Source organism: Nansenia antarctica (assembly GCF_963989245.1).
Source record: "Nansenia antarctica genome assembly, chromosome: 1".
NCBI classification, from domain to species: Eukaryota; Metazoa; Chordata; class Actinopteri; order Argentiniformes; family Microstomatidae; genus Nansenia; species Nansenia antarctica.
The window spans coordinates 21,332,354-21,347,791 of NC_137674.1; the positions used below are offsets into that span (position 1 = coordinate 21,332,354).

Below are 15,438 nucleotides of genomic sequence, written 5' to 3' on the forward strand. Positions count from 1 at the left end.
TACAGGAGATTTGTCAGGGTGACAGTGTTCGTAAGCAGAGCAAAATATAACAGAAGTTTCAAAGTATGCCTTGTTCAAAGTATGCCTTTCTTCCAGATGGAGATGGTTGTGTGTATTCTGTGGGAACCAAACATCTGATGAAGTGCTGACTGAGAGACTTATTGAGAGACTTGAAAACTGGGTTGGCCTCTCTGGTCCGGTCTTAAACTGGTTCAGGACTTACCTGGCTGACTGAGATTTCTTTGTAGCCCTTGGTGACCATAAGTCAAAAAACTATAGCGCAACCTGTGGAGTTCCCCAGGGGTCCATTTTAGGACCGTTGCTTTTTAGCCTATACATGCTACTGCTCAGTTCTGTCATCAAGAGGCATAGCGTTAACTACCATAGCTATGCTGACGACACTCAGCTTTATATCTCAGTAACTCGCAACGACTACGAGATGGTCGACCACCTGATAGATTGTATTGCTGATATTAATGGATTGTGGATTACACAAAATGTTCTCCAACTCAATCAGGAAAAAACAGGTATTGATCATTGGTGACAAGACTGGGAGAGAGAAATTATCTACACATTTGAAAACACTAGCTCTTAACACTAAGTGTCAAGCCAGAAATCTAGGTGTCATAATTGACCCAGATCTACATTTTTAAACCCATATTAATAATACCGGTACTGTTAAAACATCCTTTTATCCTTTAAGAAACATCACTAAGGTACAATCCTTTCTCTCCCAGGCAGACACTGAAAAACGAATGCTTGCGTTTGTTACTAGCAGGCTAGATTACTGTAATGCTCTCCTGACAGGTCTCACCCAAAAAATGATTAGTAGACTGCAAATGGTTCAGAATGCTGCTGCTCGTGTCCTTACTAGGACCAAACGAAGAGCACACATCACACCTGTCCTGAGATCACTACACTGGCTCCCTGTCAGTTATAGAATAGACTTTAAGATCCTTTTATTAGTCTATAAATCACTCCATTGCGACGCACCCAGATACATGGTGGACATGCTCATAAGATACACACCAGCTAGACCCCTAAGGTCTAGTGGCACGGAACTTCTGATAGTACCAGAAGCTAGGACTAAGAGATTTGGAGGATCAGCTTTTAGCATATATGCTCCTAGATTGTGGAACACCCTACCTGAGAGCCTGAGGTTGTCTAAAACTCAGGAAATGTTTAAGCGAGACCTCAACCTACTTATTCAATGTCGCCTTTTGAAACTAAGGGAGACATTGGAGATTATAGAAGTAGTAATAACAATTATTATTGTGTTGTTGCATCATAACTGCGCTTGAGATTCTCTATTGGCAGGAAAGAGTACCTGGGTGCTGAAGTACCAGCTGGATGCAGAACGATGCAGATATAACACTACATTTATGGACAGTGTGACACCTGTGCTGACCTACAATGCAATCGTTGATCTTGTTTATGGGACTATATTCTGTGGCGGAAGGATATATGTATTCTGAAATGATTAATGACTGTAAATAAATGAATTTAATGTAAAAACTTAAATTTTTTAATGTAAAATGTATTTTTTATAGTATGTGGTGGCTGTTGTAGAAAAGCAATTTTTACCATGAGAGGAAGGGGGTTGTGGACTCATTTACCACTGGTACAGGGTTGTGGAAACCCTGTACAGTACAACCCCCGCCCTTGAATATTGCCTTTAAATTACTAAATAATTAAATGATGATTATATAATGATTAATATTCCTCCTTCACCTGCCAACACTGATAATGCAGACCATCCTGTTAGTCCAGACACAGAAAAAAAAGACACTATAGAAGGATGGTGTGATGAGGTCAGGGTTTATTGATATGGGCATTCACACATTCACCCCCCCCCCCCCCACACACACACACACACACACACACACCTGCTCCAACTACGTAGGACACCGGCCAACCGGGCAGTGGCAGCTGAGCCTGTGTGTGTTAAGGTATCAAACCTGCTCCCCTCATTGTTGAGTTTAGAGTCAAGCTGTCATGAACAACACACACAGACTGCACACACACAACACTGCCTGGCTGAAGGCAACCTGAACACCTGAGCAGGTAAGACATACAGTGCTAGGTATAACAAGATACACATAGCAAAGCCAGGTGACTGGACTGACTTTCTGTGTACCAAACAGGTTTTAGATCTCTGTGCATTAAATTAGCTTAGTTTGACAGAATTACCTACAGTACTTCAATAAATATTCACACTGCTATTGCAGAAGAGGAAAAAAGTGTTCTTCATCTTTGTTTTTATATAACGCAAAATAAATTATCAAAAAACACAGCCGGTCATCTAACACAAAACCATTCTATTTCTCAGGCACAATTTTCTTCACTGCCTCTAAGACGTCTGCATTTTTCACTTTATCCCCAAACTCCTTCTCCCGGTGCTCTAGAAAAATCCCCTGCAAAACAAAAGACAAATGATCCATTAAGGACAGACAAACAACTTAGATCAATCAGGACTGGAACAAAAAAAGCTTGACATTGACATTGTGACAGTCCAAGTTTGCACTAATGTGAAGACTGGTTGTTGCTGGTTGTGGTTTTGTTGCTGTATTTATTGAATATTTTCCTGTGCCTTCAGTAAGTATTACTGCCAGTAAGTATCACTACCAACTCAGCAAATTTCATAATTTCCTTTTGATGCTGACAAACTCCCCAGTCCCTGCTGGTGACAAGCATACCCATAACATGATAGCTACCACTATTCTTCACAAAAGGGATGGTGTAGAAACGGCATTGCATGTGCTGGATTTGCTGTAAACTTGATGCTTTCTAATAAAATCAAATAAACACATTTCAGCCAGTTTCCTTGCTGCATTACTTGCATTCATTGTTGCAAACACAATTATGGATGTGATAGATTTTCTTTCCATTAACGGATTCATTTTGGACACTTGTTTATAGACCAATTTGGTAGAGGGACTGTCCCATTGACATGGCTTTTTCCTCTCAGCCATTCAATTTTGTACAGTGGGGTGCAGACATTTGGGCACCCCTGGTTTAATTTGTGTTTACAATTAATCTCCAAGTGACTGAAAGCAAACAAACAACTTTTTCTGAGTTTTTAAATGATAAAAAAGGAAAAGGGCCCTGTGCAAAGGTTTGGGAATCCTTTTGGATTATTCTTTGTTGCCTTTTGAGAAGATGATTACTAAGGCCCAAACCAAGTTGATTTACTCGTTTGGGCTTCAATGAGTCAGGTGAACATAATTCCAGGGTTGAACTATATATTCTGAGGTAACTCCATGCCTTCTAAAGTACCTGACTGCGGTGGCTGTTTGGGTCTGGTGTTGAAAACCATGGGTTCCTCTAAACAGTTGTCCAAGGATGTCAGAATCAAGAGACAATCAAGGAGAAGGCTACAAAAAACTCTTGCAACGTTTCAAACTACCCATTTCCACTGTCAGAAACATCATCAGAAAATGGAAAATGAATGGAACAATTCACCAGACCCTGTCACATATACAGACTTTAGCAGAGCATAGTTTGCAGTTTGCTTTATTTTTGTCGTCATCATCGCTTAAATATCTCCAAAGTGCTGACATTGCTCCTCCTCTGCCTACCTGCTACAAGAGGTTACGTTATGTTGCCGTAAAGTGGTATCGGGAGTGGATGTATCAAAGTAGTTTTATGACGAGTACGAGTACATGAGCACAGTATCGGGTACAAGTACTGGTATCGGCATCTGTACATTACAAAATATAAATACCAAAATCACATGAGCTATTATCTTTGTATTAAGATGGACTCAATTCAACTTTTCAGCTTTTCATTTTAAATTAAGTAATTTCTAAAAAGTAAACATTTCTAAAACATAATTTTCACGTTGATATTATAGGTTATTTTGTGTAGATCAGTGACTGTACATCTGTACTTCAAACATTTAAGTCAATAATAACCAACCTGGTTTCCTGCTCCCATGACAAACACTCCGCCCAGAATGAAGCCTTCTCCGTCCATGTTGCCCTGGTAACCAGACCTCCAGGCCCGTATGAAGTTCAGCCACACCCCCAGCCGGAGGAAGCCCAACGCCCCCATCCTCCTCTGCAGCGGGCCATAGAAGTGGTGCTGCAAGAGATGGTTCATATACACACTGATGAACATTATACAAGAACATCATACGACAAATATCTGAAAGTAAAAGGATTGTCATTGAAAGAGCTGTATGGTAAAATGTTTGTAAAAGTGTTATTGTAGAAATGGAGCAGATAATAATGATAATGGTAATGGTTGAATAGTCCGTTTTGTGTATATTCCAGAGCTTTCTATTACATTTATTTGTAAACAATGGGCTCTGGCAGATTCTCTTGAAGAGTCTGGGGGTGTGGCAGAGTCTGGGGGTGTGGCAGAGTCTGTTTGTTTTTTAATCGCGTCCCGTAGGCTACGGCGTAGCCGCTCGTAAATTCGACGCAGAAGTATAAATTGGGCTTTACAGTTGTCTACCTAAAAAAGCCTACAGAGGTTTGGGAAAAGGTATTTTGCACAGATAAGATTAACATGATCATTTACCAGAGTTATTACAAGTGGACGGTTTGGAGAAAAAAAGGATCTGCCCAAAATGTACAGCAATGCCACCTCATCCAAGAAACATGGTGGTGGGGGTGTTATGGTTTGGGCATGTGTAGCTGCCACTAGCTGGCTAGCTTGTCTTAATTGATGATGTAACTGCTGATGGCAGCAGAAGAATGAAGTGCACAGAAACATCTGATCTGCTCAAGTACAAGCCAATGCCTCATTGGCTTCATCATACAGTAAGAGAATGATCTAGAACATAATTATTGCCATTGCAACTAGGGAGATTTTCAGGGCCAAAAAGCAGAAAGACAAGATTAGGCAGTTTTTGCATGCAACGGATTGTCGAGCATGAGTTCTTAATTGGACATTTGATAAATCTGTCCCATCACTTTTGGGTACCCTGAAACAGTGACATAAAAAGTGTTGACATGTATGAATGGTGAAACCAACATGTACACAAATACCATCAAGTAAAAGCTGAGAATATATACTTTAACATCATTAAAAGTGGTTGTTTGACTTCAAATCCAAACCTTTGGAGTATCGAGCAAAAATGCTCGTCCTATACACTGTCCCATTACTTACACAGGGCACTGTACATTGTACCTTCTCTAGTTGTATGGGTTCTCCAAAGTAGACTGGGGTTGCTAACCTTTTCGTCTACGTATATGTCCCCAGCGAAGTGCGGTCTGAAGTCCTGAATTTCTGTGCCGATGTTCTCCTTCACCACGGCAACCAGAGGGACCCCCAACTCCTCCAACTGGGGCTTCAGAGAGGACAGCTCAGAGGCCTCCTACAGAGGGGGAGAGAGAGAGAGAGAGACACATTGTTGCACACTATTCCCACTTTGTTTAAGGAAAATACTGGATAGCCTGAAACACTGACGCCCTGTCAAGAAACATTGAGGCACAGTGATCACATGACTTCACCTCTCTGCACAAAAATCATCCAGGCCGGCGTACGACCATAACCACTGCTCCATTATTCTCCCATAGGGTCTTGGCTTTGATGGTCTTATCTGCAGGAAAGAGAGTGGGCAGCCATTACCAAAGGCAAATCTTAGTCTTAAAAACGTTACTACAATGTGTTCTATTATTAACAACTTGCAAACGTACCTGCAACGTTTGCAGGAAAAGTGCTACACAAATAAAAGTTCTTATTATTATTAATGGTCCGCCTTGATAGAGTGGGTTCCATGAGACAGTACATTTAAACAATATCTGACCAGTGATGTCATAACAAAAAATACTCTTTATTATAGCATAATGTCAACTAAGTCAAAACCTGACAGAGGGCGATATAGCAGGAAAAGGTGTTGGACAGTGTAAGAACAACCTATTCATCGGAGCACAGTGTACAAACATACCAAATGGAAAACCAAATAACAGGAGGTTTAGGTTTAGGTTGTCCCTCTTTGCATTAAAGATCCCATACATGAGATTCAACATTCAGATCTGCCTCTCCACCTTACGTCACTCTGGGAGTGTCAAAGTGGAGTCGGCGATATTGACATTCATTGTATTAAATCGGGCGCTGTGTTGAAAATTTCCACCGCTGTGTTCATCCATCCGCTACATTCAAACTCCGATCCTTATTTTGGGAACACTGGGATATTTGGTTTTCAATTCTATTCCCCCGGGGGAACCGTAGGTTTTTTCGCCGCGCTGCCACACAGCGAATCCGCAGAAAACCGCTGATCATTTCCTGCCCCTTGAAACAGCACTTTAGATTAAAATCTAGCAAAACACTTCAATGACATAAATGGACTGACTTATATAGCGCTTTATTCCAAAGCGCTTTACAATGGCCTCTCATTCACCCATTCACACACATTCACACACCAATGGCTACCATGCAAGGTGCCGGCCCGCTCATTGGGAGCAATTTGGGGTTCAGTGTCTTGCCCAAGGACACTTCGACATGTGGCCAGCCAGGGCTCGAACCGCCGATCTGCCAACCTTGCGATCATTAGACGCCGGCTCGACCTCCTGCGCCACAGCCGCCCACCCGCATGACATGTTTTGGCGACCCCGTTGACCTACATTCACTTGTGGGAAAAGAGCATAATAGGTTTCCTTTAAGCCTCTGATATGAGTGGGAAATACCACAGGATATCTACACGAGGATTTCCCCTTACACAGTGCTGTACTATAACATGAGTTAACCATATAACAGTATTGAGTTTTTATTGGCTACTACGAGTTCTGACTAAATACAGCCTACAGTACAACGTCTGTAAACACTGTTGGACTGCTGTTGATAGTCATTGACTATGTTTACATGCACACCATATTCCGATTACGGTCAATATTCAATATATGCACTGTGGCAACTGGAATATTCTGTTTACATGTTATTTGGCAAAAGAATCTCTGGCCACATGGAACCGCGTATTCACGTACACTGGGCATGCGCATACTGGTAGACCTAGAAAATGGTTCAAATATAATTGAGACAGTACCGTAAAATAATAGAAATTAATTCATTTTCATTCATTCGGTAGTATTGTCAACTCCCGATCAATCTCCTCTCCACTTACATTACGTCTGCATCCAAGACATGGCATGTATACGTTATTCATCTGTGTAAATGTAGGTTGTATAAAAAGAGCTGATGCATAATAATCGTTATGATAATTGTTGATTTCTTGTTGTTGATTTCTTGTTGTTTCTAAGACGATAAATAATATCACAGCACTGGTTTATCAAGTGTAATGTGGCTTGCTATGCTGTCCCTAACAACAACAAAACCCAGGATTCCCTGCGAACTGAGCATGCTCAGACGTAACTGAATATTCCGAAAAGGGTCATATTCCGATTAAGGTGTATACATACACAGTATTAGTAGTCACAATATTCAGATTCAAACAGTCATATGCCAGGGGTCTTAATCTGAATATTCTCCAATCGAAATATGGCCTTAATCGGGTTCGGCACGTGTTTACATGACTCTTGCCCAATCGGAATATTGCCCAATCGGAATATTGAGCATATTCCGATTAATACAGGAATATGGTGTGTATGTAAACGCAGTCATTGGCTGGAGTTGGAATAGTGGTAACAGATGAATCCTCACCATCTAGTGTGGAGCGGAGGTCTGCATCCTCCAGGTATTCCAGTGACGCCTGGCCAGCTTTGTTCAAACACAGATCAGTGTTGGCCAAGAGGATGCCTGCGATGGCTGCCCCCACAGCCGCCAGGCCTAGGGACCACATACCCATCCCTAACAGCTCCACCTCCAGACCGGAGGTCAACACTGTGTGTGACAAGAGAAAAGAGATGAATATGATTATCAAAGTGATACATGCTGACATGTAATTCTTCTGTCTTCTGCCCCTGTACACCTGGCCTACCCCTATAAATACACAGAGAATGTCATATCCTAAGCCATTTGTTACATGAATACCCAGCAGAGAAAGCCTGATGCAAACCTCCCTTTAGAAGAGAGGAACCAGACTACAGTAAGCCTATAGTAGACCTACTATGGTTAGCTAGAGAGGACAGATACTATGGTGTAGGGTTTTTCCTGCATAGAGAACTATGAGGCGGCCGTCTCCGTCATATTTCTAGCCGCCTCCAGCTCTCGACAAAACTCTGACGGTCGTATTTTCTACAAGCGTTGTACCCGATGGATTTCTGTCATTTCTAACTGCAATTGCGGCATTGCGCCGACATGGTGGCGGGGGCGCTGTATTGAAAATAAGTTAGCTTTCGTGTTTGCTAGCGAAATAGCTTTCTAGCTACCATGGTGAGTGTGCACGTAAAGGCAAGACAGGGAACCAGCCGACCAGCCAGCATTTTGATCCAGGAAAAACACTGCAGGGTAGGTTTGCACAACTAACTCTTAAAAACTTAATTTAGGGCCTATATACAGTGGGGAAAATACGTTTTTCGAAAATAAGTATTCCCCGGCTGATTTTGACCCCCTTAAAAAAAAACTAAGAAATGAAAAGTCTAAGACATGAGAGAATATTTTTTAGAAATCCCAGAAAATCCCATTATATGAATTTTGAAAACTTATTTGTGTTTTATTGAGTAAAATAAGTATTTCACCCCCTAGCAAAACATGACTCAGTACTTGGTGGAGAAACCCTTGTTGGCAAGCACAGCGGTCAGACATTTCTTGTAGTTGGTCACTAGGGATGTCCTGATCCCATTTTTTCACTACCGATACCGATACCTGGGCTTCAGGTATCTGCGATACCGATATCAATCCGATATTTGTATTTATTCCTTTACTCCTGAATAATAACAAATACTTCCCCAGTATATAGTCCACAACAACAGTTGGCTATTAAAGACTGCCAGCCTTTATTCAAGCAACAAAAACAGTACTCTGGAGTACTCAGTGACCAACTGGTTTCAAGTTAAAACAATTTAAACAGCAGAATTCAGCATTGTAGAAAAAAGAGTTACTGTCTGATTTCTAGTTTTAGTGCCTTCAGGTTTTTATTCTATTTATCTTCTCTTACAAATGGCAAATTAATTAGCCTATAGGACCCCTTTTAAAAGTGTAGCCTAGTGACGCCCGCCGGTGAGACCAGAAACCAGTCGCAGAATCGAAGGGGTGTCAACAATATCTGGTTTTCGTTTTTTTCCATAACAGGCAACTTTAAGTTTTAAAGTACCCAGTACATAAAATAAAAAACTGTTTAACGATCACTAAATACTTATAATCTGTGGATTGGATTAACTGTTCTCGTTTGTCGGAAGTTACCAGTAAGTGATAATGACTTGTAAACATACTTTCGTTTTAGGACGTGTTCAAAAGCAAGGACTGTGTGTTCATCTAGTTATGTGTTTTGAGCATGTCCATGTTCTCTCAGCATGCTGTGATGTTATAAAAACGCAGTTAGACGTTCCTAGCGATGTACCACTGTTAGCCGCTAGCTGTTAGCAGTGTTTGTTGTTGTGGTTTGATCAGTCACTTTTCTCCTGTCGCATTCCCATTCGGTGCACCAACATTCAAATACTTGTGTCTCCTTGAATTTTTTTGACGATTTCAATGTATGACGCATCATTTGAAAGCTTACCATCTGTAGTTTCACTATGTAAATAACCGGGGGAAAAAAACTGTTGTCATCACGTGAGTGACATGCCAGATCGGTGCCTATTTTCTTTCTGGTGCGATCTGCGATCCAGCATTCAGGACCAATATCGCAGCGATATGCGATATCAATATCGGATCGGGACATCCCTATTGGTCACCAAGTTTGCGCAGATCCCAGGAGGGATTTTGGCCCACTCCTCTTTGCAGATCCTCTCCAAATCCTTATGGTTGGGAGGTTGTCGCTTGGTAACTCGAAGCTTCAGCTCCCTCCACAGATTTTCTATGGGATTAAGGTCCTGAGACTGACCAGGCCACTTCATGACCTTAATGTGCTTCTTCTTGAGCCACTCCTTTGTTGCTTTAGCCGTAAGTTTTGGGTCGCAGTAGTTGGTAGTTGGTTGGTCGTTGGTCGCAGGCATCCTCTTGGCCAACACTGATCTGTGTCTGAACAAAGCTGGCCACTACAACTTAGTGACCAACTAGCCTATCCATGACCACGAACACCCATCCACGACCCATTTTCAGTGTCCTGACTGAGGGCAGGAGGTTCTCACCCAAGATTTCATGGTACATGGCCTCGTTCATCCTCCCCTCGATGTGGTGAAGGCGTCCTGTACCCTTAGCAGAGAAACAGCCCCAAAGCATAATGTTTCCATGCTTGACCATGTTTCCATGCTTGACGGTGGGGATGGTCTTCTTGGGGTCAAAGTCAGTATTTTTCAAACTCCAAACACCGCGAGTCGAGCTGATGCCAAAGAGCTCGATTTTGGTCTCATCTGACCACAGCACTTTCTCCCAAGCCTCCTCTGAATCATCCAGGTGCTCATTGGCAAACTTCAGATGGGCCTGTACATGTGCCTTCTTGTGCAGGGGGACCCTGCGGGAGCTACAGGATTTCAATCCATTACGGCGTAGTGTGTTGTGTGTACCAATGGTCATCTTGATGACTGTGGTCCCAGCACAAGATGTGACTCAATGCGCTTCACATGATGACAGAGCCGCATGATCAAGGTCACCTTGCGTGGAGCCCCAGACCGAGGGAGATTGAAGGACAATTCCTGTTTCTTCCTTTTTCGAATAATTGCACCAACAGTATTCTCCTTCTCACCAAGATGTTTGCCAATGGTCTTCTAGCCCATTCCAGTCTTGTGCAGGTCTACAATCTTGTCCCTGATGTCCTTAGACAACTCTTTGGTCTTGCCCATGGTGGAAAGGTTGGAATCTGATTGATTGATTGATTGATTGATTCTGTGGACAGGTGTCTTTTATACAGGTAAGAGTTGAGATTAGGAGTACTTTCTTAAAGTGAGAGGACTAATCTGTGTGCCTCATGGTCACATGGGAGCCAGAATTCTTGCTGGTTGGTAGGGGGTGAAATATATATATTTAATATAATTAATATAATGTGATTTGGGGGGATTTTTTCACTGTTAAAATGAACCTACTATTAACAGTTCTTTGTAAGGGGGTAAACTCACAAAATCAGCAGGGGGTGAAATACTTATTTTCCCCACCGTATAGCCTGAAGACTGAATTCATGTTAAGAAAGTCCTATTTTGAATATTCTAGGTTTATAAAATACATTATTATTGTGACAAAAGTTTTCTGTTGATTTACAAAGTGCAGTGCTCAGGTAGTTGCGCCAGGTGTATAGCTGAGAACATATTTAGAGGGTCACTCAGACTCAATGTTTGGAAATCCTTTGTCTATTCTTAGACAAATCTATTGTCTTCTACAATAGGGAATAGAGACTATGGAAAAAATAGTCTTGCCTGATGTGGGCTTGTTTAGGTCAGGGCTGGCTGTGGCTGGGCTTTGGTGTAAAAGAGCAGCATGGATTCTCAGAGAGGGGGGTCTGGCTGGAGGAGAGGGCTGGCTGTTCAGAGGGGCACGGCTGGGTGGTAGGGCAGAGTAGTGCGGGGTTAGTCTCCATCTGGCCCACAGGGCAGCAGCTGAGCGCCTGGACAAAGCCTGGCCAATGACCATGTTGACTGTCTGTCCACACTCCTCAGTAATAACAGCAGCCTTCTCAAGCTCTCTCTGATTCAGCTAAAACACACAAACATTCGCTGGAAAGAAAACAAAAAAACAGCCTTTACCGTCTGTGTAAAACCATGGTTAAAAACATCAGATTCCATAATGGTCCTCTAGGCACTAGGTTAGAGGTACATGATTGAGATTCAAGCACAGATTTAGCTCTGTCTGGTTCATGTTCACATACGGTAAAGAAAGCCGTTCTTGTTTTCAGAGGCAACCAGAGGCATGCTAAACAACGTTTAAAAAGTTAACGTTTGAAAGTGAAAAATGTAGCCTAGTCCCTCTGTCACTTGGTTACTGGGATTGCCCTAAACAATAACTGTTTTGTAGCAACTAGCCAGCTATAGAAGGCTTCTTAACAGTAGCCTGCCAACTTGTCTGATTGCTACCAGGGGGTGTTAGTGGATTAGTGTGCGCCTAGCCAAGTTGCTTTAATAAATAGACCAGCATTTAATTCATCAAGTAGCAGACATTGTTATATTAGCCTACATGAAACAATAGGTCGCTCTAGGCCCATGTAAGAAATAGGTAATACGTCAGTTCCCATGACCTGTCTGATTAGTGTACTTTAATAATTTAAAATGTAGCCTACCCAATAGGCCTGTTCTATATTCAGACCTCGGTGGGATGAAGGAAGCTGTTAACAGTGTTTTGTTACTGTGGCAGGATAAGAGCGTACAGCGTACATGCAGCTTAGAGGATGACTGTGCACTTGCATACTGTAGAAGCAAGGATATGGTAGTATCAAAACTAGGGTGTGAAAGGCAGCTAGTCATGCAGCATCTGATACTATAGCTACATGAGCAGTACTGGCTTAGACAAGTATAACCAAGGCCTAACTTGTGCCCTGGCTGCTCACTTTGGATGATTGATGCTCAGAGTGAACCTGTTTGCCTACTTTCTTTGTCTCTTAAATTGCCTTTAGGGTCAAGCAAAGAAGTGCACAATAAATAAATAAATAAACAAACAAACAAACAACCCATATAGGCTGATGCCCTACTCAGTGTGCTCCATTATGTTATGTAGATCATCAGGTTGATGGGGTGTACTCGCTACAGTATATTGTGGTTACACTGTTATGGGTGTGTAGCACACAGTCACTCACAACTTATTTAGCCCACAGCTCAGGCTAGCCGTATGCTTACAGTTGGCTAATCCTCTTTGCTCTTAGGCAAGAAGAACCAGAACATACAACGTCAGCGTTGCAAAGGCCTATACAGTGGTTACAGTAGCAACAAATCAGATTATTATCATTTATTGAATACTGAATACTATTAGCTTATTCAAGGTTAGGATTATGTTGGGGGGGGGGGGGACACTAGAAGCAAACAAGAGAGCAAAGGACATTCTCACAGACATTTCATCTTAAAACCAACCATTATAATACATCTGGTAACTATTAGTTGCATAGTGCAACTGATCAACCACTGAAGATGTTTAAATACTGACTTGTCTCTCCAGAAGGCTCAGGTTCAGCTCATTCAATCCCAGGTCCTCTGAGTCTGCACTAGGCCGACACTGTCTGTGACTTCTCTTACAATGAGACTTTGAGTTCTAGAAGACAAAGGACTGAACCCGACTGATGAGGTGTGTCCATACATACCCATGAACCAGATATGACTGGATTCCTAACTAATGATTAGCCTACATAGTTAGGTTTACGTCATATGCATACGTGGAGGAACTAGACATGTTATTTCTGATAATGCATGAGGAACATATTGACAGATATGAACTCTTAGCTTGATTTGATTTCCTCCTGCACCTGCACCTGTATGTGCCCTCTCTGCATGTCATATTTGCAACAGACTACCTTGAGGATGGAGAGAGATTCTGTCTGTTTAGCTGTTTAGATAGATAAGTGACAGTTGTCATTCTTCGACTAGGCCTCGTTAGAGATCATGTCAGGACAGGACAGGACAGGACAGGTTGTTTGCTAGTATGCGGCTAGCTAGTCCTCAACTGACAGTCAAGATAGAATCAGTCATATTACAAGCTGGCTGTTAGCGTTAGTTAGTTAGCCTACTGCATTAGCCGGGTAGCATCTTGCACTGCAGTCAGTCTTATCTAGACAGATACATATTATTAGAGTCGCAGACATTGAAATATATTGAAATAAAAATGACCGCAGTTTGACTTTAATGTTTCTTCGGGTAGTTGTCCCCTCTACTTCTTGTTTCTCGACACATCATGGTAAAGCCTCTTTCTCTACACATCATGGTAAAGATTTTTTATGTTTCTACACATCATGGTAAAGCGAAGTCTCGCCTGTCTGATGTTGGTAGACAGGACCGCATAGGAGACACGCTATCCGGCTAGTGTTACTTAACCCTAACCCTAGTGTTACTTCCACTAGCTCCGGTCTCTTTATCGAGGATAAAGCAGTACCAGACAATGTCAACAAGTTGTCTTAGCTGCTGACGATAATTTGTTAATTGTTCATATGTGTGATAATTAAGAGGTACTCACAGATATGAATGAAGAGGAACAAGAGAAATGTGTCCCGCGTAGAATGATTATCGGATTTAAGGGCAGGCTTATCAGTTGATCCAGATACATAGATTATACTGTACTTAATGCAGGGCCAGGGAAACTAGTCGCACACGATAACAGTAACACATCTTCAGAAGTAATAATTACACAAACGAAGAACCCAAAAAATAACATTGTCCATACTACATAAGAATGAAATGATAATGCAGTAAATATTGATGGTAGCACATGAACATACTATTTATTTTGATCTCACAAAAAGTATCAGAGTCTACATGGTAAACGATATTTGTGAAAATATGCATAAACATACTGAATAGTAATATGAGCTTTTTTTTAATCAACACAATTATGTAATTATGTAGTTAAGATGGACACATAATTGAGCAATTTTACTTATAACAGCTTATCCTGGTGCTAATAAGTCCAATCTGTCCTTTGAGGGTTAAGACTGTGTGTGTAAGCATCGGATCTGATTTATTGCGGTGAATATGCGCCATTTCTTGCATTATGAATGAATGGTCTTTATTGTCATTGATATAGTACAGGTACCAAACAACGAAATTTGGGAGGGGGGGCTCCCCTGGTGCTAGGGGGGGGAAAAAAGAAAAAAAAAGAAGAGAAAAGAGCTGGTTTACATAAATAAAGGATGTACACTATCCACTATACTATACTATACAAATAAAACACTGTGCTGTACTCTATGCTATGCTATACCTATTCTAACATTTCCTATTCTCTGAACCTTATGTACCCTAGGGTTGTCATATTGCACATAGTGTTATTGCACATTCATTTAAAGTGTCGCCGTTTGCAGGTTTGAAATGTACACAGTTGTGTTTCAGTATTACACTTGATTTCAATCTAGTAGCTGCCATCAATTTGTCTAGATTGTCCAGGGCCTAGAACCTAGGTCTTTGCTGTGTTCAGGGCCTGAATGGCCCTGGGGTAGAAGCTGAGCTTCAGTCTGTTTGTCCTTGCGAACATGGTCCTGAACCGCCTGTTCGAGGGCAGCCGAGCAAAGTGTTCGTACCCAGGGTGGGATGGGTCTCTGGAGATCTTGGAGGCCTTCCTGAGGCAGCGTGTGTTGTACAGCTCTTCCAGAGAGGGGAGGGGGGCGCCGGTGATCTTCTGGGCCGATCTCACGACTCTCTGGAGCGCATTCCTCTCTGCGGCTGTGCAGCTGGAGAACCAGACTGGTAGTGACAGAGAGCCTGTTTTACACATTGCTGTCTGAATCGACTGTTATATGCTTTTGTTGGGGTGTGTTTCTGCAATTACCTTTTACAGTTCTTTGCTAGGTGGCGCTGTGGATGTGTTTGTCTCTGT

The 15,438-nt window shown here is 42.0% G+C and overlaps 1 protein-coding gene across 2 annotated transcripts; it reads right to left on the reverse strand.

Annotated features, from left to right (window-relative positions):
* Positions 1-1,871: 1,871 nt before the first annotated feature.
* selenou1a (selenoprotein U 1a) lies at positions 1,872-14,125 on the reverse strand. 2 transcript variants are annotated; one of them, XM_080540738.1, is made up of 6 exons: positions 14,086-14,125; positions 7,606-7,785; positions 5,460-5,548; positions 5,183-5,323; positions 3,919-4,083; positions 1,872-2,414 (listed from the first exon to the last, which is right to left on the reverse strand). In XM_080540738.1, the coding sequence occupies exons 2-6, from the start codon at positions 7,748-7,750 to the stop codon at positions 2,319-2,321; spliced, it is 636 nt and encodes a 211-aa protein (XP_080396864.1). In that variant the 5' UTR covers positions 7,751-7,785; positions 14,086-14,125; the 3' UTR covers positions 1,872-2,318. The 2 variants fall into 2 exon arrangements, with proteins under 2 accessions (XP_080396864.1, XP_080396863.1); XM_080540737.1 differs by lacking the exon at positions 14,086-14,125 and adding an exon at positions 13,066-13,183.
* Positions 14,126-15,438: the final 1,313 nt, after the last annotated feature.